This window comes from Cervus elaphus, chromosome 13, assembly GCF_910594005.1.
Source record: "Cervus elaphus chromosome 13, mCerEla1.1, whole genome shotgun sequence".
NCBI lineage: Eukaryota > Metazoa > Chordata > Mammalia > Artiodactyla > Cervidae > Cervus > Cervus elaphus.
The window spans coordinates 48,309,188-48,330,947 of record NC_057827.1 but is presented as its reverse complement, the minus strand read 5'-3'; the positions used below and the strand labels follow the sequence as shown (position 1 = coordinate 48,330,947).

Below are 21,760 nucleotides of genomic sequence, written 5' to 3'. Positions count from 1 at the left end.
TGGTAGCTCTCCCTTACTATAGACCAATTTCTTAAAAGTCTGCTTTAAATAATCTTAAGGCAGCAAAGAAAATACACTTTCTACAACTTTTCTAACCCTACTGTTTCCCAAAGGTAACTACAATTTCTGTTCTTAAAAATACTGGTTCTTATTGAGTATAGATTAAATGTGTACCTCAACTACTGAAGATCAATAATGCTAATCATTTAATATAGTTTAAACCTCCAACAGTACTTGGAATTCAAGTTCAGGAATAAATGAGGAATTGTAAAAAAGACAGCTTCCCATGCCAAGTTACTAGTCAGAGCAAGTTTTGAAACCAGAGTTTTAGTTTGTGATTTATTAATTATGCCATACAAGCTATAGTTTAAATTTCTGGCTATTAAGTTCCTTAAGCCAAAGAAACGTGGATCTCTCAACAAAATGAATAAAAACTACCATGTGAAGGTGGTGAACATTTATTTAACAGTCTGCACATACTGAAGACTTAATACTTGAAATTGGAGGTAAAAAAGACAGGACGCGATTCTTTTCCAAAAGCACTGGTTTTATTTATACAGAGTCCTAACCATTTCAGTGGCAGCAAGAGTGGGAGAAGTTCCTTTTTCAATCGAGGGGCCCCCAAAATGTTGGTCTGTTGTTACCAAACACACAGGCAAGTGGTGTCACGGATTTGGTAAACTAACTACAGTGTTTAGTCTCTCTCTGCTAGAGCAACAAGGTGAGCGTCAATCTCTGCTTCTGTAAGAATCCTGGAAGGCAAAGGGAAAAAAACCCCACAACTATTTACTTTTTGAAAACCTTTTATTATGCAAAATAAACACACACACACACAAAAGTAGGATAGTGATGACCTTTTGTGTGTGTACCTATCACCCAATTTGATAGGTCAATACCCACTTGATTCCTGATTTAGGAAAATGCCCTGGAGGAGGGCATGGCAACCCACTCCAGTGTTCTTGCCTGGAGAATCCCATGGACAGTAGGAGCCTTGCAGGCTACAGTCCACAGGGTTGCACAGACACAACTGAAGTGGCTTTGTATGCATGCAAGTAGTTTATACAGTTGTTTATGCTTATTATTTAAATACTTACTATCTAGCTATTATTTATATATAAAAATAAATATATATTCTATTTATTATTTAAATACTATCACAATTTATAAATGATACAAGAGTTTTCTGAAGACATAGACTTTTTGGTTTCTTATTTATTTAACTAGTAGATGAAAATGAAGATTTTAAAGGTTATAAAGGGTCTCAGAATAGAAAACAAGAACTAACTGGAGGTCCTTTAGAGAAATTGCTCCTGCTGGAATTTTACTGCTTTTTACAAAAGAGAAAAGAAAAAAAAGGCAACCTTTTCCTCCAGGGGATAAAGGGAAATCCAATTATGCTTTTTAAAAAAGTTCTATAAATTTTTCTTAAATCTTTCAAATTTATGTCACTTACCTAAAAGGCAACAAAAAGGACAAACTAGAAAAATGTACTAATGAAGCTCTGAAAGGTCTGGTTAAGCTTAGTTTACTACTTTTGTTCCCCAGCCCTAACCCCGACATGTTTTCTTTTAATTCTGACCTAAGAGTAAAGACAGGTAACAGTTAACAAGCCTTCCAGCAGCTTCTTTGCATCTGTGATTTAACAGAAACATTCTCTATTCATAAGAGTATCCAGGTTCATGGTAAAAGTAAACCACCTCACAGGTTTGCTGGGAGGATTAAGTGAGCTGATAACATGTTAAGCACCCAGTACAGATTTGACTCATGGAAGCTGCAAGAACAGACAAGCATCCAGTCCAGCATTACATATTCAATTAGCTGTATGCAAAATCTGGGGGTTTCAAAGATATCCCGATAGGGTCTGATGTACATCAGTATTTCATATTGTTCTTCAAAGCTCCATTTAAATAACCACTAAATAATCAAAGCTCCATCTGAAAACTACTAGTTTGGAGCTGAATTTCTATTGGCCTTAAGCTAAAAAAAAGAAAAACACTTATTTTACTCCTTATATGAAGGAGGTTATTATACATCACCTCTGGTATTAGGTATGAAATAAATAAAATGAGGAACAAAGCAGTTATGTTTGTTTTAAGGAGACATCCAATAAGTTTTAAAACAGACCTCTCAGGACCTCGCTGGTGGTCCAGTGGTTAAGAATGCACCTTGCAATGCAAGGGGACGCAGGTCCAATTCCTGATGCAGGAACTAAATCCCACAGGTGCGGAGCAACTAAGCCTGTGGGCCACAACTACTGAGCCTGTGAGCTCCGGAGCCCACACACAACCAGAGTGTGCAACAAAGATGCTGCGTGCTGCAACCAAGACCCGACGCAGTTAAAGACATAATAAAATAAACGACAATAACAACAAAAACAGATCTCTCAGGTGCTGGGGAAAAAACCTAACTCTAGTCCAAAAAAGTGTTTTTTCTTCAAGTTATAGGGCGAATGAACCAACACACTTCCACCTTTTTACACTAGAATTTATCACTTGGAAAACTTCTTTAAGTACCTAGCCAACAATAAAACTCACCTGAATTTAGGATTTTCAACTGTAACTACTCCAACTTCTATTTCTGAAGGTTTAAAATCAATTGATAGAACAGTAGACAGGCATGTAATCGCAGTCTGAAAAAAAGTATCAATATTTAAAATAATATAGAATTTTTCAGAGATTCCAAGATTTTTCTCATCCTAATCTTATTCAACTCATGAATTAACCACAAGCTATTCATTTTTGAGGTGGTAGTTCAACAGCCACACAGATTGCTTAATTCTAAGATGCTGCCTGCCAATAACAAGAAACTTTTTTATACCAAGTTGAACTATAAATGAAAGGTGTCTCACAAGAAAAATAGGGTGATTAAGACAAAACAGTCCGTTTACCTGATGATCACTACATGCCAGACAATATGCTCAGCACTTGGAGTGAGAGGCAGAGAGGATAAAGATGAATACAGCCTTCTTTTAAGGAATTTACAGTGATAACACTTTAAGAATGTTTTAAGTGGCTTTGTACGTGATGTGATTAATTAATTCACGTAACTATGAATTGCAATTAAAAAAAAACCTTAAGAGACATTTAAACAGTACCTCCCACATAAGAGATTCACATTTCCTGTTAGTATATGATAATACTGCCAACTAAATATAAAAGTATTAGATGGTAATTTTTCCTTTCTTGTTTATCAAAATCATGTTAGTCTTCAGAATTGCTGTATCCCAGACCTTCTTTTCAACAATTTACTAAAATTTTGTTTTTAACTTCTTGGCAATACACAAAAAGCTTCTTTAGTCTAAGGTTACTAAGCACCTGTATAAGAATTTTGGCTTGTCCTGTCAATTTAAAACTTTTCAATCATAACCAACAATCCCCTCAAGAATACTGCTTAACGCTGACTCTAGGCATTCCAGTTATAATTTCTCTGTCAAGTCCTCCTGTGAGCATACTACTTTACTATGAAGATATCTGCTTCCCTAAAAATTTGGGGTGTGACTGCTTTTCCTTTAGGACCATAAGAGCAACATTACTGACTCAACTTTCTCACTTCTGCCTCCAGTTAGCTTAAGTCTAATTTGCATCGCAACCATGCAGGTTTTTGGCCTGGTCTTGACTTGATTCTCAGTTGTATTTTCCCATTTTATGTGTTTTGCTGAGAGCAGTCTCAACTACAGTATGAGACAGAGAATTAGATGAATAAAGCAGTCCTCATTGTTCCCATGTGACACCAATTTTACTATTAACCCAACAAACTTGGATATCATGAATATCCCAGGAATAGCTTATAAAGATTGTCAACTATGCAACGATCTTCATTATTCTATATAGCATTAAAAAAAAGGTCAGCTCCTTTCAGTTAACTTACTTCCACTGTCTGTTCAAAGGTCCAGTCAAATTTCTTCTTTACTTTTTTTTCAAGGAAGCTGGTTGACTCAGTTTGTTTAACTCCTGCAGCAGTTGCTTTAAACCCACAATAGTAACCTGCAGGATCACACTTGTACACCTGAGGGCCTTGTTCTTCATCTATACCAATTAAAATCATACCTAAACAGAAAGAAAGACCCTCATTAAATATCTTAAACCTTCATACAACCAGATTTCATCTCTCTTGGTGTTGTCACATTACTGTGACAACATTACTGTTATTCATTACTCTGGCTATTTTAGGATATATATATATATATAAAATTCCTGAGAACAGGTTTTTTAATGTGTGACAGATAGTAAGTGCTCAATAAATGTGGAAATTAAATGATGTTACATAGAAAAGGCAACTCATGAAAGCAAACAAAATCAAGTTAGCCAATTTCAGAATTCTTTAAAAAATTTTAAAAAAAGTTTTGCTTTAGGAAAACTAGTAACAAAACATAGTTTATCACCACAGATAAATTAGGTAATAAATCTCCACTTTGCAAAAGGTTTTATCACAGATTTTTAAAAGGTCTGAATGATAACAAATGTAATATACAAACAACCTTCTAATCCCTGCTATTACCTAAAGCATGTTCCTCTGAACCCCAACCCCTCAAAATGTTAACTGGTCAGATAAATTTGGAAAACAGACTTTTCACATACTATTTTTAGAAAATATACAAAAGCATATTAAGTGTTCTAAAATCTTCTGCTGTAAGCTGATCTACTTTACCTCAGTAGTTCTTAAATTTACTTGACCACAGAATACTCTTTTTTTTAATTTAGGAACTACCTATCAAGGTTCCAGAGAACTGAAAGTGTATGGAACTCACCTTGGGAATGCTGGCACTAAGTGAAATAAACCTAGGAACTAGTTGCTCACCTCTATAATGCCCCTCTTTGTTACTGTTGACATATCAACAGTATTCCTGTACTAGTCAGTATAAACCAAGTTCTAAATTCTGTACACATAACTTATGTTATTATAATGACATACACTTAAGATAAACATAAGATAAACACCACCGCCAAACTCTCTCTACGCAGCAGAACAGGTAACAAAAGTATTTAAAGATGGGCTTAACCCCATCTGAACCTTTTTAATATAGTGTCTTATGTTATCCATAACATTTCTTTACATTTTATACTTGACATACAATAGACAGTACCAAGGACACCACAAAAGAGATACCCACTTACTGCCTGGGTGGGGTAGTTAACACTTCCTTACTCCAGATGAGCAGGGTTTAACACATGATAAGGAAAGGAAGGGCAATCAAGGCAAAAGGAACACAAAAGGTCAGGACACACCCAGGAAAAGATCCATGTATTACAGTAGCTTCAGGAGAAAGAGAAATGCAGTACAAGAAAGAGGCAACTTGGGAATAAACTGTAAGGGACCCTGCACATCATATTAACAACAAACAACAAAACTCTAGGATGACAACTCAGGTAGCAATATGGAACAGTCTAGGAAAGAAGGGAGAAGATGGTAAAACAGGTGGCAAAGGCAAGAGATGATGAAAAAGGGACACAGGAGGCGGAAGGGCCAGATATTCTGCAGTAAAGCTTGACAGTCTGACTAACAGAAGACCAGGGAAGGTGAGGTGGGGGTAGGAAAAAAGTTGAAGATGAGAGTAGGAAAACAGCAATGATTTCAAGTTTTAAGTATCTGTGGGACATGAAGGAAGAGACTGGGATAAAGCTAATGAGGGAGTGACTGGCATATAGATGAGACAGTAAATAAAGCCTTGAAAGCTGATGAGATTACCCAGACAAAACAAAGAGAACAGAACGACCAAGGAGAGAAACCTGATGAACAACATTTAAGGGACCAGTAGACGAGGATAAACTAAGGAAAGTGAGGAGGCAGAGAAGAGTATCACTAAAGAAATCAAGGGAGACTTTTTAAGTAATACGTCAAAAACAGGGTCAGGTGCTGAAGAAAAATCATTACACTGACTGCTTTAATTCTCATAAATAAATGACAAGCTATCTGAAACAGACACATTGAATTTTCCAGGCTAACTTATTCCATTAAGTTTAAATCAGTAAATCTTATTTCTCTTCCAATAAAATTTTACTTGTTTTTTAAAAGAAGAAATTTATTCCTCTTTATATGAATATAAAGTATATAAAATATATAAAAGTATACAAAATATAAAATATAAAGTATATGAATCACAGGCATACGTGTGCGAGCCTGAATCTTTAGGGTGGTCAAAAGAAACAACTACAATGTTAAGATGCCTAATTTAGGCATTTTCATTGAACTAGTAATCTGGAGTTGCAGTGGAATCTCCACTACAAAAGTCTAATAGTGTCTCATGTTTAAAGGTAGTGCCTAAAATACTGCTGTGAAACCTATCCTTCCAACATCTATTTATTATAAAGATTTTTTCTACCTTTCATAATTTTCCAAACCACATGTTCAAAACCCAAGTCTTACTGAAATAACTTTCTTAATGCATGTTCTCTAAAAAACAATCTGAATTCATTAATTATTTGGGAGACTTCTTTGCATACTTACAACAACCAAGAGGCCTCATTTCAGCATTCTGTGTGTAGACCTGAGAAATATCAGCAATTCTTTTACACAGCATGTCCACGGGAATTTCGTAACCATACTTGTATTTCCAATTAGCTGCCTCATAGCGTGCCCTCTGTACCTGGGATCTACTGTCAGCTTAGAGCATAAGAAACAAAGGTTTATTTCGTTAGAAGGAAAGAATGAACCTCAAAGTCAGGTAACTGTCCCAACAAATACATGTATCTCATTATGACTTAAGGAAAGCAGAAGTAGTCCACAATGGTTTTTTCTCCCATCAACATACAGTGAATGACTCAGCAATAAGTATGTGACAAAAAAGGAAAAAAATGTAAAAGATGAAGTCCTACACATAGCTCTGCTTTTATGCTGAACTCTTCTTTATCAGCCATCACAATAATTTCTAAAAGTGTCTTATAATCTCCCAAAGAACAAGGTATAAGGAGAAAGAATAATGTTTCTCTCCATCTTTTTGTAGGCTTGAATGTTCCCTTGATTTCAGAAAACAGAAACCTAAAGTTATTCTCACAATTGTCACCTACTTCTAACCAGTGTCACTATCACCAGGTTTGAGATATACTGACTTATGTCCCCTTAAATTATTAACCATATCATAGATGAAATAAATTAATAAACCATTTCATAGATGAAATCATTTTTGAGAGGGCCCTCACTCAGTTTCCCTGACAGTAGCATAGATATCTAATTCTATTAAACTTATGGTTTCAAAAAAGCACACAATACTCTGAAGATTGATAGTAGCCTTGGAAGATCGCAAATCAGATATTAAGGGAGGCCTTTTAAAATTAAAAATAAACTGAAGAAAATAACAAATCTAAGTAAGTATCAAGCCAGTCACCTGTCATTCCTGTCATCACACAGCCAATGTTTTCAGTTATCTTGAATAAGTGAGTCACTGTGCTGGAATCCAGTAATTTGTCCTAAAGAACAAATCAAGATAATTAAAAAAAAAAAATCACAGGTCTCTGTGTAGTGATAAAAAAACATGGAATTATAACAATGAACTATAAATGTCTTCTGCTCATTTTACAGTTAAAACCAATAAAAAATGGAGGTGTGGGCACTACTCTGTTTTCCTTTTTAAGAGGGTATGTTTTCTGTGGGCAAGAACTCCAGCTCACCTAAGTGTGTACCTGAAGACAAGAGACCTAGAAATGCCATTATGCTTATAAAAATAACATAAACACATACAGATAATAATATACCCTTGCACATCTCACACTGCATTCTGCAACAACTGCTATCTGGGCAGTACTACTTACAGGCACTTTCTTCTGTGTGACAATCACTGCACAGTCTTTCCCTCTGACAGCTACTGACGTAAGGCCACCCTGGTTAATAGCCTTAAAAGCATATTCTGGAAAATAGAACAGTTTTTTTAAAACGTGAAATCAATGATCATAGATCCATGCAACTGAGTAATAAACAGTCATTAAAAATAAACAGGTTGATAAACTAACATGGAATGCCATCTAAGATATGCAAAGTCAAAATAATAATAAACCATGATTAAACCAACTGTATTTCCTTTCATTTTGATCATTTTCATCAGATGCAAACACCAAATTTCCAGTAAACAATTTTTATCATATCAAATCTTTTATCAATTGTTTTATCATTTGAAAAAATCTGTTTTATAGCCATTATTCCTACCACGTCTGATTTTCCTGGGTCAAATTTAGGTGCTCTACATTTTCTCAAGATTTACTATTTCTGTTAACTTTTGGTCAATAACTAATGGATTGTATGCAGCTTTAATCGCTGTTAGATTACTCTTTTCTACCCCCTCTACCAAGTTGAAAATTTCTGGATTATGTTTTTTTGCAACTTTCATGTTACCTACACTATAGGATTCTTTAGTTTATCTACAACAAACTTCAGCTTGTACACTTCTCTGCTGCTGCTGCTAAGTCGCGTCAGTCGTGTCTGACTCTGTGCGACCCCATAGACGGCAGCCCACCAGGCTCCCCCGTCCCTGGGCTTCTCCGGGCCAGGACACTGGAGGGGGTTGCCATTTCCTTCTCCTGTGCACTTCTCTAGTTGCTGTCAAACCACTCCCAGGTTAAAGCAGCTGATCAAAGTGATTTATAAAAACAAACTACTTTGGTACCACATGGTTTAGCTGAGAATGCCTATGGAGAGAAGAATTACAGATGAGACTATCCCTTTCAATGTTATTTATTTCTGTAATATTTAAACTTACTAAAAACATATTTCATAATCAGGAAAACTGCAACACAATTTAATATATGCTCACTGTAGAAAATACAGAGGAAATATAGAAGAAAAAAATCACTCACTACTCCAGTTATTATTTACATCTGACACATAATAAATGCTTTCAAAATTCTGTCAAGTATTACTCTGCATACCAGGTCTGAGGCCTGGTCTCATTTGGTTCAAAAAGCCACTGGTGATGAGGCTCATCTAAGGAAAATATTACCTATGACACCAAAGAATTTCCTTTAATAGGAGCTGTGATAAAAATCCTTTATCAAATTATAATAACTTGTTTTTACCATCTCATTATACCACAAATAATTTCTAAAATATGTTTCATAATGCTTCTCAGTTCTGTTTCTCATATGGTCAAAAAAGCCTGTACCAGATCAATCCTCCACAGACAAACTATAAACTCTAGCCAAAACAATAACTGCCCAAGATACCAGAGAGAGGCCAAAAGTACAGATTCTAGAGAGGGAGTCAGTGCCTGAAGAAGGGAATGGAGTGGGGTGACTCCCATTTTCATGACTTACAGCTTGCCTGCAGGCCCCAGTCTAGGCTAAACACCCACAGAAAATTCAGTCCTTTTGACCTGAAGAGCTAGAGAACAGCTTTGGGGAGTATCACAGCTGCTGGAGAATGAGGGAGAGAAAGGAGAGAGGCAGTGAGGGACAGTCTCAATGTCTAATTGCCCAAATCTCTGGCTGATTCCATAACCACACATAACAAAAGACAGACTCCAAGCATAGTAGCTAGGATAAAAGAATTAAGGTGAGATTTAAGCTGCCACCAACTAACTGCCTGCTAGAACAAATTAACCCTCTTTGGAGGAACATAACAAAATCCAGTCTTTACAACCTAACATTCATAAATGACCAGGATATAATTCAGAATTGCTCAACATACTAAAAAAGAAAATAAAACATAGTTAAATGTGATCTACTTAAAGGAGGCCAACTCTGAGATGATCCAGATGTTGTATTAGCAGGCAAAGTTATTAAAACTAGGTTCAGTGACATAATAAAAATACTCAAGATGAAGTAAGAAATTTCAATAAAGTACAAAAAGAACCAAGTAGAAATTACAAAACTAAAAAATACAATTTAAAATTTAAAAATTCACCAAATGGACTTAACTGCAGAATGGAGATAACATAGCAAAGAGTATGAAAAATCAATCAAAGTATACTTTTTGTTTTTTGTCTTGCTACATGACATGTGGGGTCCAGTTCCTGGACTAGGGGTAGAATCCGTGCCCCTGCAGTGGAAGCACAGAGTCCTAACCAGTGGTCCACCAGGGAATTCGCTACCCAATTTTAAACAAGAGAAAACAGGCTTAAAAAAACAAGTCTGCAGATTAATATAAACAGGTATAACTGTGTTTAACCGGAGAGGAAAGAATGAGACCCAAAACAGAAACAAACAAAAATTTGAGAAATAATGGTTAAAATGTTCCAAATTTGGCAGAAGACATAAAATTCCATATTGAAGATCCAGCAAACTCCAAGCAGGATAAATAAAAAGAAACCTGACTCATTACAGTCAAATTCCTGAAAATCAAAAGCAGAGAAAACTTTGAGAACAGAGAAAAAGAACAAATTATATACAAGAGAACAATGATTTAAATTCCATGGATTTCACCTGAAGATAGTGGAACATCCTTAAATTGTGGAAAGAAAAACCATCAATTCAGAATTCTATTTTCAACAAAAACATCCTTCAAGAATGAAAGTAAAACAGACACTTTCAGATCTGCAACAAAAATGCTAAAAGAAGTTCTCTGGGCTGAAGGAAAATGGTAACAAAAGAAAACTCCAATCTTTAGAAATGAGAAACATCAAAAAGTGGTAAATATCTGGATAAATATAAAAGACTTATTTTATTCTCTTTAATTCTTTAAAAATACATAACAAAAATTACAACATTTATGGAGTTTGTAAAATAATGGAGATGTATTACTTATAGAAGGAAAGGAAGTAAGCTGACTTACAATGTTTTAAGGCTTGTATATTTTTTGTGAAATGATAAACATTAACTCTAAGAAAGATGGGAAGAAGTTAAGCATATATATTATAATCCTTAAAATAAGACTAAAAAATGCTAAGATGTAGCCAAAAGGCTAACAGATTAAAATAAATAAAATGGTAAGTTAAAATCTAACCATGTCAAAAAAAGAAATCTAACCATGTTAACAGTTGCATTAAATGGAAATAGATGAAATACTCCAATGAAAAGCATAAACTGTCAGAATGGATATATAAGCAAGACTCAAATATATGCTGACAACTGGAGACACACTTTACAAAATGGATGAAAAAAGTTGATTAGCCTAGGATGGAGTGGACACAAAGGGGAAATGGATGGTATTGCAAAGTGCTAGAAATCCTATATTTTGGAAAATTTTTAAATTTGAAAATTTAAAACCATACTTCTAAATAATCCATAGGTCAAAGAAGTAATTACAAAGGAAATTTTAAAATATTTTGAACTGAATAGTAATGGTTAAAATGTAACAAAACTTGCAGGATGCAGCTCCAAGTGTTCGGAAGGAATTTTACTGCTATGGTGGACGGATCCTAAGGCGGTCTCCCCTCAACAATACCTGCCTCCTGGTGTTCACATCTCTGTGTAATCCCCTCTCCTGAGTATGGGCAAAATCTCTAACTCCCTTTTAACCGAATATTCAAAGGTGATGGAATGGCGCCTTCCTGATTACATTACATAAGACTATCTTGCTAGCGGACTCACTCTAGACCTTCTTCCTGCTGAACTGGGAAGGGGCTCCGTGGCAAGAACCACTGGTGGCCTCTGGTGAACAGTCAGTCAGAAAGCGGCTAAGGCCCCCAGCTCTACACTGCAAACTTAAGTTTCTACTTTAAGAAGCTAGAAAAAGGCAAAATAAAACCAAATTAGAAAAAAGAAATAATAAAGATCAGAAATCAATGAAACAGACATAAAAGAGGATATGAGCAAAGTCAAAAATTGATTGTTTGAAAAATAAACCAACAAAATTATAAACCCTTTGGTATACTGAAAAACAGTCCCCAAATGATATCCATGTACTAATACCTAGAACCTGCAAACATTACCATGTATAGCTCCTTTCCCCGCAAAAAACTCTCTACATACATGATTAAGTTAATCTTGAGATGGGGAGATTATTCTGATGGTCCCTAAATGCATTCCTATGTATCCTTATTAAGAGAGACAGATGGAAATTTAACACACAGAGAGAAGAAGGTGCTATGAAGGAGGAGCAGAGAGATTTGCAAAGGCCGGTCTTGAAGATTTGAGGGGTGGAGGAGGCACAAGCCAAGAAATGCTGGTAGCCTCTTGAAGTGGACAAGACGAGGGAAGCATTCTTCCCTAGAGCCTCCAGAGACAGAATGGCCCTGCTTGACACTCTCATCTTGGTCCAATGATACAGATTTTAGACTTCTGGCTTCCACAACTGTGAGAGAATAAATTTCTGTTGTTTTAAGCAACCAGGTTTGTAGTAATTTGTTATAGCAGCCACAGGAAACTAATAAAAACCTCTAGCCTTACTAATCTAGAAAATGAGAGAATACAAATGACCAGTTATCAGTAATAAAATGATTATCACTATAGATATTACAGAGATAAACATCAGGAACAAGCTTTTCTATACAGATGTATATCTGGGTCACTATCCTTGATCTCAATTTCAGTACATTTTCAATTGCCAGCTGTTACCTCATGATTGTTCAGAACACAATTTTGGCCTAAAAAATATTCCATCTATGGGTGTTATTGTTTAGTTACTAAGTCGTGTCTGATTCTTTTGCAGCCCCATGGACTGTAGCCTGCCAGACACCTCTGTTCATGACATTTCCCAGGCAAGAATACTGGAATGGGTTGCCATTTCCTTCTCCAGGGGATCGCCCCAACCCAGGGACTGAACCAGCATCTCCGGTACTGGGAGACAGATTCTTTATCACTGAGTCACGTGGGAAGCCTGTCTATGGATATAGAGGGTTATTCGTTTGCAATTTTTACCATCTCTCCTCTTACAATGTACTTTTTGCTTTTTCAAGTCCTCTCTGGACTGCCCCATTATTCTTATTTTCTCCTAGCTAAAGCCTGTCCTTCCCCTCAAGTGTCCTCTATTTCCCATGGATACTTTCTCTGATTATCCTAGAAGGGATTCTTCAACCCTTTCTCTGAATTCCCATAGCATTTCCTATTTCACTAGTAATTTTAGCATTTTCAACTGTGTTATCTCCCCCTCCACCACCAGACTGGATAGTCAAAGAAAGTAGGAACCAAAGAGCTTTAAAATTACATTTGCAACCAGTAGACACTAAGTCAAAGGTTGGCCATGGATCCAATCCAGCTTACTCAAATTGGTTTAGAATACACAGTTTTCTAGGATAATTATCATTAACTAAAAGTATGATAAAATAAAAGCAGGATTATTTTTTCTTAGAAAAAAATCCTGGTATCATTTGACCCTCACAGCAACTGTCCAGCAGAGCAAATCATTTAGGGCTGACATGTGTTCTGCAGTTTCTCACATTTCCCATCATTCCTCCTCCTGCCTCACCAGCTGGTTTCACTCATGTGCATTACTTACCTGTTCTGCTTAAATAATGCAAAAGATAAAACGCCACAAAGGAAAAGAGCTATGGCTCTCACCACATAATAAAATTTGGTCCCACAAAATATAAAAATTTTTTTTACATATAAAAAATGTTTCTCAACAGAGAATGTGCCTATGAATTAGCAAAGATCCATTAAAGGGGTCCTAGTCCTCTCTCCCTGTCTATATAGACTACTGCTTCCAACAGAACTTTCTGTGATGAAGGCACTGCTGTATATTTGCACGACCCAATATAATAGGCAATAGCCACGTGTGGCTACTGAGCACCTGAAATATGGCTAGTGCAACTGAGAAACTCAATTTTTAAAGTTCTTAGTTAAGAATATCATTCCTAAACTTGCCTGGTGGTCTAGCAGTTGAGACTCCACACTTTCACAATAGGGGGCTCAGGTTCGATGCCTGGTTAGGAAACTAGGATCCCATGAGATGCGGGGCCCCTCAAAACAATTCCTGCTATTCATCACCAACTTTTCAGTCTCCTTCACTGCTTCCATCTCTTTAGCTGGCTCCTTAAATACTGGTATCCCTAAGGATTCTATCACTTCTCCCTATCACTGGGTGATTTATCCTATATAATCACTATTAACTGACATCTTTAGCTCTGAACTTATATTTGTAAATGCCCATTTCTCCCACAGTCATGGCTGAAATTAAACACCTCTTGGGCTTCCCAGGTGGTGCAGTGGTGAAGAATTCGCCCTGCCGATGCAGGAGACTCGGGTATGATCTCTGGGTCAGGAAGATCCCCTGGTGAAAGAAATGGCAACCCACTTCAGTGTTCTTGCCTGGGAAGTGCCATGGTCAGAGGAGCCTGGTGGGCTGCAGTCCATGGGGTCACAAAGAGTCGGACTGAGCACACACGCAGTTATCTCTGCAAACCTGTTTCTTATAGTTATCTCAGATTACTAACTACTCAGGTTTTCAAGCTACAAACCTGGGTACCATTCTTGACTCTTCACTTTCCTCTTATCAGAGAAATGTCTACTCTTGTATCTAGAATTTGCTTTAAAATACTCCAGCAGAAAAAAATAAAATACTCCAGTAGAGAGGGATAAGTGTTTGAGAAAACGAGACTGACAAATGCGGACAGCCATTAAAGCTGGGTTATGAATACACGTGTCATTGTACTGTTCCACCTATTTTTGTTTCTATCGATCACTGGGACAACCCTCTCCAAAATGGTCTTCCTGTCATCTGTCCCTTCTACTCTTAATTCTAATTCTATACCCAACTCTTCTGCTATCTTACTTAATAATCTTGTTGTTCTTAAGGATTTCTACCAGCTACGTCCAAAATCCATGGGACAAAGTCCAATCTGTAGCATGACATCCAAATCTTTTCAACATTTTGCTACAATCTTTTTCCAGTTGTCACTGTCTGCTCCAGCTACACCCGACTGACCAATACAAAGGTCTCCCTAAGTTTCCTTCTAACCTAACCTTCATGTAGATCAATGGATCTCCTCAAAGGAAACATTCCTGGCTCTCTGTCAGTGTCACTTCCTAAAGTACCCTTCTCAGCACCAATATTTTGTTACTTACCATGCGGCTGCTGCTGCTGCTAAGTCGCTTTAGTCGTGTCCGACTCTGTGCGACCCCATAGACGGCAGCCCACCAGGCTCCCCCGTCCCTGGGATTCTCCAGACAAGAACACTGGAGTGGGTTGCCATTTCCTTCTCCAATGCATGAAAGTGAAAAGGCAAAGTGAAGTCGCTCAGCCATGTCCGACTCTCAGCGACCCCATGGACAGCAGCCTACCAGGCTCCTCCGTCCATGGGATTTTCCAGGCAAGAGTACTGGAGTGGGTTGCCACCGCCTTCTCCCATATTACAGTGTAATTTTCAGTAAGATTTTGTGTAAGTGAATCCCCGTTATAACACTACCACCAGCATAAAATAAGCTACAAAGACACACACTGTACAGCACAGGGATTGTAGCCAATATTTCACAATAACTATAAATGGGGTGTAACATGTAAAAGTTGTGAATCACTATGTTGCACACTTAAATTTATATAATACTGTACATCAACTATACGACAATTTAAATTTTTTAAAAAAATAACACCACCATAAAATATATTAATAGTAATTTCTATAAAAATGGAAACTGTCAAGTTAAGAATCTAGAGACAGTAATTAAAAAGAAACACTGGTAGGGTAAAAGGAATATCACAGTTTACAGCAGAGGGGAGCATGAAGGCCAATTAAAAAACAGAAGTTTATAGGCAGTATTTAAAAGGCATATTTAGTTTTGAGTCGGAATTCAAATGTCAGAAACAGTAATTAAACACTTTACTTCCATCACTAAAAATTTTGCTTTTTGGATAAATTTCAGAAACTAACAAAACGAGCAAACACTGTTATGTTAATCTAAGTAATCTGCTTCTGAATGTCCAAGATTATGCAAGAAAAGAACTGATAGCCCATTTCAGTCCATTTCTTATTTTTTAAATAGGAAAAATTATAATGGATTATAATAGTTCATCTCAAGTCCTCAATTTCTTAATTTTTATTTAAATACAATTTAGTTACAATTTCTTAATTTTTATTTAAATACATAATAAGTTACCAATATATATGTGTGTATATATATATGTATTAGGTTATTTATATATATATATCTTAGGCTGAACCACATCAAAGAGCTAGTTTTACAGGTAAAAAGCAGTCAAACACCAGCAGTTTCAGAGGGCTCAATCTAGCAACAAACCATTAGGTTAGAATGAAAACTGCATCCTTGATTATAAATAAAATAGTTAATAAACAGTTGTCTGTATATAGAGACCTCTTTCCACAGTAATCTTTTATACATTTTGCTTCCTCCCCTACAATTTTCCCCAACACTTTCCAACTTTTCCAGGACTCACTTGTATAACACTAGGAAAAAACAAGGGCTAAATATAAAAGGTACTGTGACAAAATGTTCAGGTCAAACACAATGCCCGAGAGTGGCTCACAATAGGAGCTGCTCGTGTGTTGCTAGCAACAGCAGAGATGCACATCCCATTTATGGGCACTCATTGCGAAGCATCTACAGGTGATTCTAAAATTCTGATAAATAAAGGAATGTAAGTCAAGATTTTTTCACCCATAATTTTGTCTAAAACGCTGTACTGAGATGGAAACTAAATTTTTGGTGGTGATCATGATGTAGTATGTTGCACACACGAACTTATATAATGTTATAAGCCAATGTTACCTCAGTAAAAGGCAAATCTAAACTTAAATTAAAAAAAAGAATGCAGCCTCCTTGTGATTTTCAGCCTGTGTGACCCTAAGCCTACCAGACTGCTAACTTACAAAACTGGGAGAAAATAAATAGATGTTGTTTAAAAACGAACAAAAACCTGTGCTGAATTCTGGAAAATATTTTTCCCCATATAAACACTGGCTGGAAAAATATGGCTCCTACATTCTTTGAAGTTTGGTTATCAAAAAAATAAGAGGTGTTCTACTAGGACAAGGCAGGTATTCTGCATGATATGTCAACATCCAATTTGAATGCTGTACTACTAGAATCTTACTGTTAAGATTTTTTTGAAACTCCCATTCTGTCTTTCCCTAACCTTTAAACTTAAGCAGGAAGTGCATCTCATTTCACAGTGCCTCCTAATATTACATTCCTCAAAATGATGATTTTTCAAGCAGGTGGGATCATTAAAAATATTGGTGGTGTGTGTGTGGGGAGAAGTATGTGTGTGTGGGGCAGATATGAGGTTAAAAACATAGCAGACTTTGATCTCATAACTTTTTTCTATACTTTTAATATGTATGTATTTACAAATATATATATACACATATATATGTATGTATGTATACATGGTACACATTCAATTTCAAATCAGATCCAAGGAGGGCATGAGAAGTCTGGGTTGAGAAACACTACTTTAAAACGAGAATTCTTATGATTATTGTTATTTTTTGGCTGTGCCGAGTCTGGGTTGTGGCACCTGGGATCTCCTATCTTTGTTGCGGTACACAGGCTCTTTTAGTTGAGGCATGCAGACTCTTAGTAGCGGCATGTGGGATGTAGTTCCTTGACCAGGGATTGAACCCAGACCCCCAGCATTGGGAGCACGGAGTCTAAGCTACTGAATCACCAGGGAAGTCCCCAAAACAAGAATTTTTTTTTTTTTTAAACAGCAAAAGAGGTAAACAGTAAGTCTCAGTGCATTTACTTGCGAAACTCCTGAGATGAAAAAACGTCCATTTTTATCAGTCATGTTTCTGTGAGGGATTTTAACAGCATTCCTCACAGAAACATTTACTGACTGCTTATTAATACTATGTGACAGACACTAAGTACTTTACATCTATGAACTCATTAAATCCTTAGAAACCTATAAGGTAAATGGGATTATATTTTACATATGTAGTATATGTAAAATTCTATACTTCCTCTAGTTGGTGTGGAGTTAGGACTCCCTAGGAATCCCGGCTTCAATACATACTATCACTTTCTAGATTAGAAAACCATCCTCTCCAGTCAGTCTCTAGCAGTCCATTTCTTTCCTGTTTCTTATCAGCATGCTCCCTTCTCAGGAGCAACCAGGCAGCGCTCACTTCACCTGGGAGGCAAATTCAAGGGACTGATCCCATCTCCCTCGCCAGACATATCCAGCAAAAAGGCAGAAGACAGGGGCTCTAAAGTAGCCAGGCTTATGGACCTATTTCCCATTGATAACATATGAAATTACTGAAGTTGGATTTCAAAGCCAAATACTCTATATAGCTCTACAGTTTACACACACACACACACCCCCTCTTGAACACATTAAGAGAAAATTTTCAACAATTATTAAAGTGTACAGGTAAAAATAAAAAATTCCCCTACTCCTTGAGAACAAATATCAACAGTTTGTTTATAATTATAATTAATATTATAACTTTAAAATTATACCTGTATTTTTTTAAACTTAGAAACTTCAGACCACATATATCTTTTGAATCCCAACTATAGAAGATGAGGAACATCCTTAATCCTTTCCATTAACCTTTCCATTCCCTTGTCATCTCCCCATTTTTCTTCTACTAGTTTTCCACTGTCACTGTTAACAATTTGCACTCTGTCTTAAGTGTTTTGTCTTTGGCAGATTCTAAAGTTTAGAAACTAACCAACGATATTCACAACATTGTGACAATATATGTATATTTCATTAGAGAATCAAGCATGGATGGGCCATAAAAGAAACAGTCCATGTCTACAGAGCTACTAATCTAACAGACCAAAAAAAAAAAAAAAGCAAGCCAAAGAATCCAACAAAAAATAACATTTACTGAGAACTTAATACTGTGCTAAGCACTATACATATATTACTTTATTTAATCCTCAAAACCACCACAAAAGGGAGGAATTATCAGGCCAACTTTGAAAAAGAAACTAAGGCTAAAGTTGTATCACTTGCCCAGGTGAGCACTATCTATGAAGCAGAGCAGGAATTTGAATCCAGTTAGGGCTCCAGGGCCTGAACTCTTCACCACTATACTGCTTAATCATACTATTCTTTCACTTTCCCTTTCCTAGCAAGGTCTAATCAGTGCGCTGAGTAGCAGAGGGAGTGTGTTATTAAACCACACAAACCTTAAAGTTATTCTGTCTAGATATTTAACCTGTTCTGAACTGCATGCTCTATTCCAAGTCTTTTTAAACTATTAAAATGACACTATATTCAGACCTTCAACTCACCAAATCTGGGAAGCATTAGAGCCTATTGCTGGACTTTACAATATAGTATACAAAAGTCTAGGTTTAAGTGACTTTCCCTGTTCACATATTAAAAATTATGAAATAGAACATTCAAAGCACAGCCAATACAGAAGTCTTTAAAACTCAGGAATGAAACTTTTAAAATGAAACTTCCTTGAAGATACGGTTATCATCTCTGTTTCATCTTAGATCATATTTTTCAACTGGGGAAGAGTTAAAAGGGTTCACGAATTACCCTATATGATGTTGTTTCTTGCTACATCATATCCAGTATGTAGCCATACAGTAATTTGGTTTCATTCCAAGTTATCTTCATTTCTAACATTTACACTTACAAGAGAGCCTCATTTACAGGCCAACTCCCTCCTTATGATTTCTAAGCACAGACGATCACTGACCTCACCAAGGCACTGAGGTGCTAAATTCACTCAAAAAGAAAACCATCACCGGCCAGTTGTAAACCAGGTTCTCCGAATACTGACTCCTCCAGTCACAGCCTAAACCCTGACACCTTTTTGATCCACCAAAATGTACTGCTATACTGAATAACTCTAACCACTTTAGGGTTTATTTCCAGTGAAGCTGTCCTTCAGGAAACAGCTATTTCACTATACCTCACCTACAATTCAGAACCAACTTTTAAATTACAGTAGCACCCAATCAGACGTGGGTTAAGACAGGATGTTAGTTTCAAGAGCAGCTCTAGAGCTGACGGCCACTCATCCCGTCTACCAGTTTTCCACGAATGTCCTGAACTCCAGTTATTTGGCGCTTTTTATCCATTTGTTTACGTATGTTACTCCCTTTAAGCCGCGAGCGTCAGTGTAAGTGAAGGTGTGACATCTTTGCATCCCCTAGGACCAGCACAACGTCTGACACACAGAGGTTCTGAAAGTCTACGTGTAATTAACCACAGGACCAGGAAGTCTATACTGCAAACAAAGGAAAACGAACAGGAAACGTTTTCACTGGAAGGTTAAGGAACCAATTACCCTTTAGATGGCTACAGACGTTGGGCCCATTCAGGCTAAACAGCCCTACCTTCCTGTAACTCTTTATAGTGTCCAAGCAATGAGGACGCATGCCCCGGACAGCCCGAGACCTTCCGCCTTCAGGCTCCCATCCCAGCCTAAGGATAGCGGTGGGAACATCAAGGGACTTCCACATGGACTCGGCCCTCTTCCAGTCCCAGCTCCGGCCACGCTTCAGCCCGGGACTAAACTCCGGCCGCGTCTTCCTGCTGCAGGCCGTACCATGACAGAGCAATTCGAGTGGGCCAAAGGCAGACGCGACTCACTCACCTACTTGGTAGAGCCGTCCCTCGGGAGAAAAAATGGTAATGTGTCGGTCAAAACCAGCGCTGGAACCCCGGGACATGGTGCACCACTATTCCAAGCACAATCTCGGGCCTCCTAGCTCCTGCACCAGGCGTACAAGCCCCTGCGGAAGTTGGTACGACTGCTTCCGGGGCATCGGCGGGGCCCTTCCGCTCTTGCGCACCGAGATTAAGACCCCCGCGCGGGGAGAGCTCCAAGGCCCCGCCTCTGGTGGGGGTGGGGCAGAGCGGGTTCTTCGACTTGAGCTTGCGCCAGCCCCACGTGTGGGCGGCTTGAAGATAGCAGGTGAGGTTCAGCTTGTGACGGTTTAGAGCTTTCATCTGGAGAATGAATTGATTATAGCAAGAGCAAAAAAGCTTTTCCGGAGCCTCGAGTAGTGATTTGCCTCTCTGAGTGATCGCGTATTGAAGTGTCTCAATAGTTTGGGCACCTGTATATCTAGCCTGGATCTGGCTTGCTGGCGTTCTTAATCTGTTTACCCACGGGCTTGCTTGCTTTCGTCCTTCCTTCTTTCAACTGGAGTATCATTGCTTCACATTGCTGTGTCAGTTTCTGCTGTACTGCAAAGTCAATTAGCCATACCTATAGGTATATCCCCTCCTTCTTGGATTTCCTTCCCATTTAGGTCACCACAGAGCACCAGGTAGACCTTGCCTGTGCCGTTCTCATTAGTTATCTACTTTATACACAGTGAAAAAAGTGAAAGTGAAGTTGCTCAGTTGTGTCCGACTCTTTGCAACCCATTGACTTTAGCCTACCAGGCTCCTCAATCCATGGGATTCTCCAGGCAAGAGTAGTGGAGTGGATTGCCGCTTCCTTCTCCAGGGGATCTTCCCAACCCAGGGATTGAACCCAGGTCTCCCGCATTGCAGGCAGACGCTTTACCGTCTGAGCCACCAGGGAAGCAATATACACAGTAGTAGTGTATATATGTCAATGCCACTCTCTCAATTCACCCACTCCCCTCCCTCACCCTTTGGTATCCATACCTTAGTTCTCTACGTCTGTGTCTCAGTTTCTGCTTAACAAATAAGATTATCTTTACCATTTTCTTATATTCCACATATATGCATTAATATACAATATTCGTTTTTCTGACTTCATTCTGACAGTCTCTAGGTTCATCCACGTTTCTGCAAATGACAGTTTCCATCCAACCACTTTCTTTCCTGCTATGAGAGGGAGAAATAAATGGATTGCAGCTGCTCTGGCAGTAGCCAGTTAATTTTAGGTACAGAAGGGAGCGGGTGTTGCTAGCCACTCCAGAGCAGAATTTTATTCTGGCCAGGTAAGATTTTCCTTGGGCCAAGAGCTCTGGACAGTTTTGTCTTAAAAGTGGAACTGAGGTTGAAATATAGGTGCAATGGGGCTTCCCTGATGGCTCAGATG

At 37.7% G+C, this 21,760-nt stretch overlaps 1 protein-coding gene across 1 annotated transcript; it reads right to left on the bottom strand.

The window, feature by feature from the left end:
* Positions 1–529: 529 nt before the first annotated feature.
* PSMA6 (proteasome 20S subunit alpha 6) lies at positions 530–20,506 on the bottom strand. The gene is made up of 7 exons (XM_043921999.1): positions 20,336–20,506; positions 7,746–7,840; positions 7,322–7,403; positions 6,445–6,600; positions 3,868–4,046; positions 2,535–2,629; positions 530–752 (listed from the first exon to the last, which is right to left on the bottom strand). The coding sequence occupies exons 1-7, from the start codon at positions 20,409–20,411 to the stop codon at positions 695–697; spliced, it is 741 nt and encodes a 246-aa protein (XP_043777934.1). The 5' UTR covers positions 20,412–20,506; the 3' UTR covers positions 530–694.
* Positions 20,507–21,760: the final 1,254 nt, after the last annotated feature.

Excerpts from the sequence above, each read along its gene's own strand:
- PSMA6 (XM_043921999.1), bottom strand. The coding sequence starts at position 20,411 with ATGTCCCGGGGTTCCAGCGCTGGTTTTGACCGACACATTACCATTTTT. Across the intron at positions 7,841-20,335 it reads GGGACGGCTCTACCAAGTAG|AATATGCTTTTAAGGCTATT; the intron begins GTGAGTGAGTCG and ends TCTATTTTCCAG. Across the intron at positions 7,404-7,745 it reads TCACACAGAAGAAAGTGCCT|GACAAATTACTGGATTCCAG; the intron begins GTAAGTAGTACT and ends TTTGTTCTTTAG.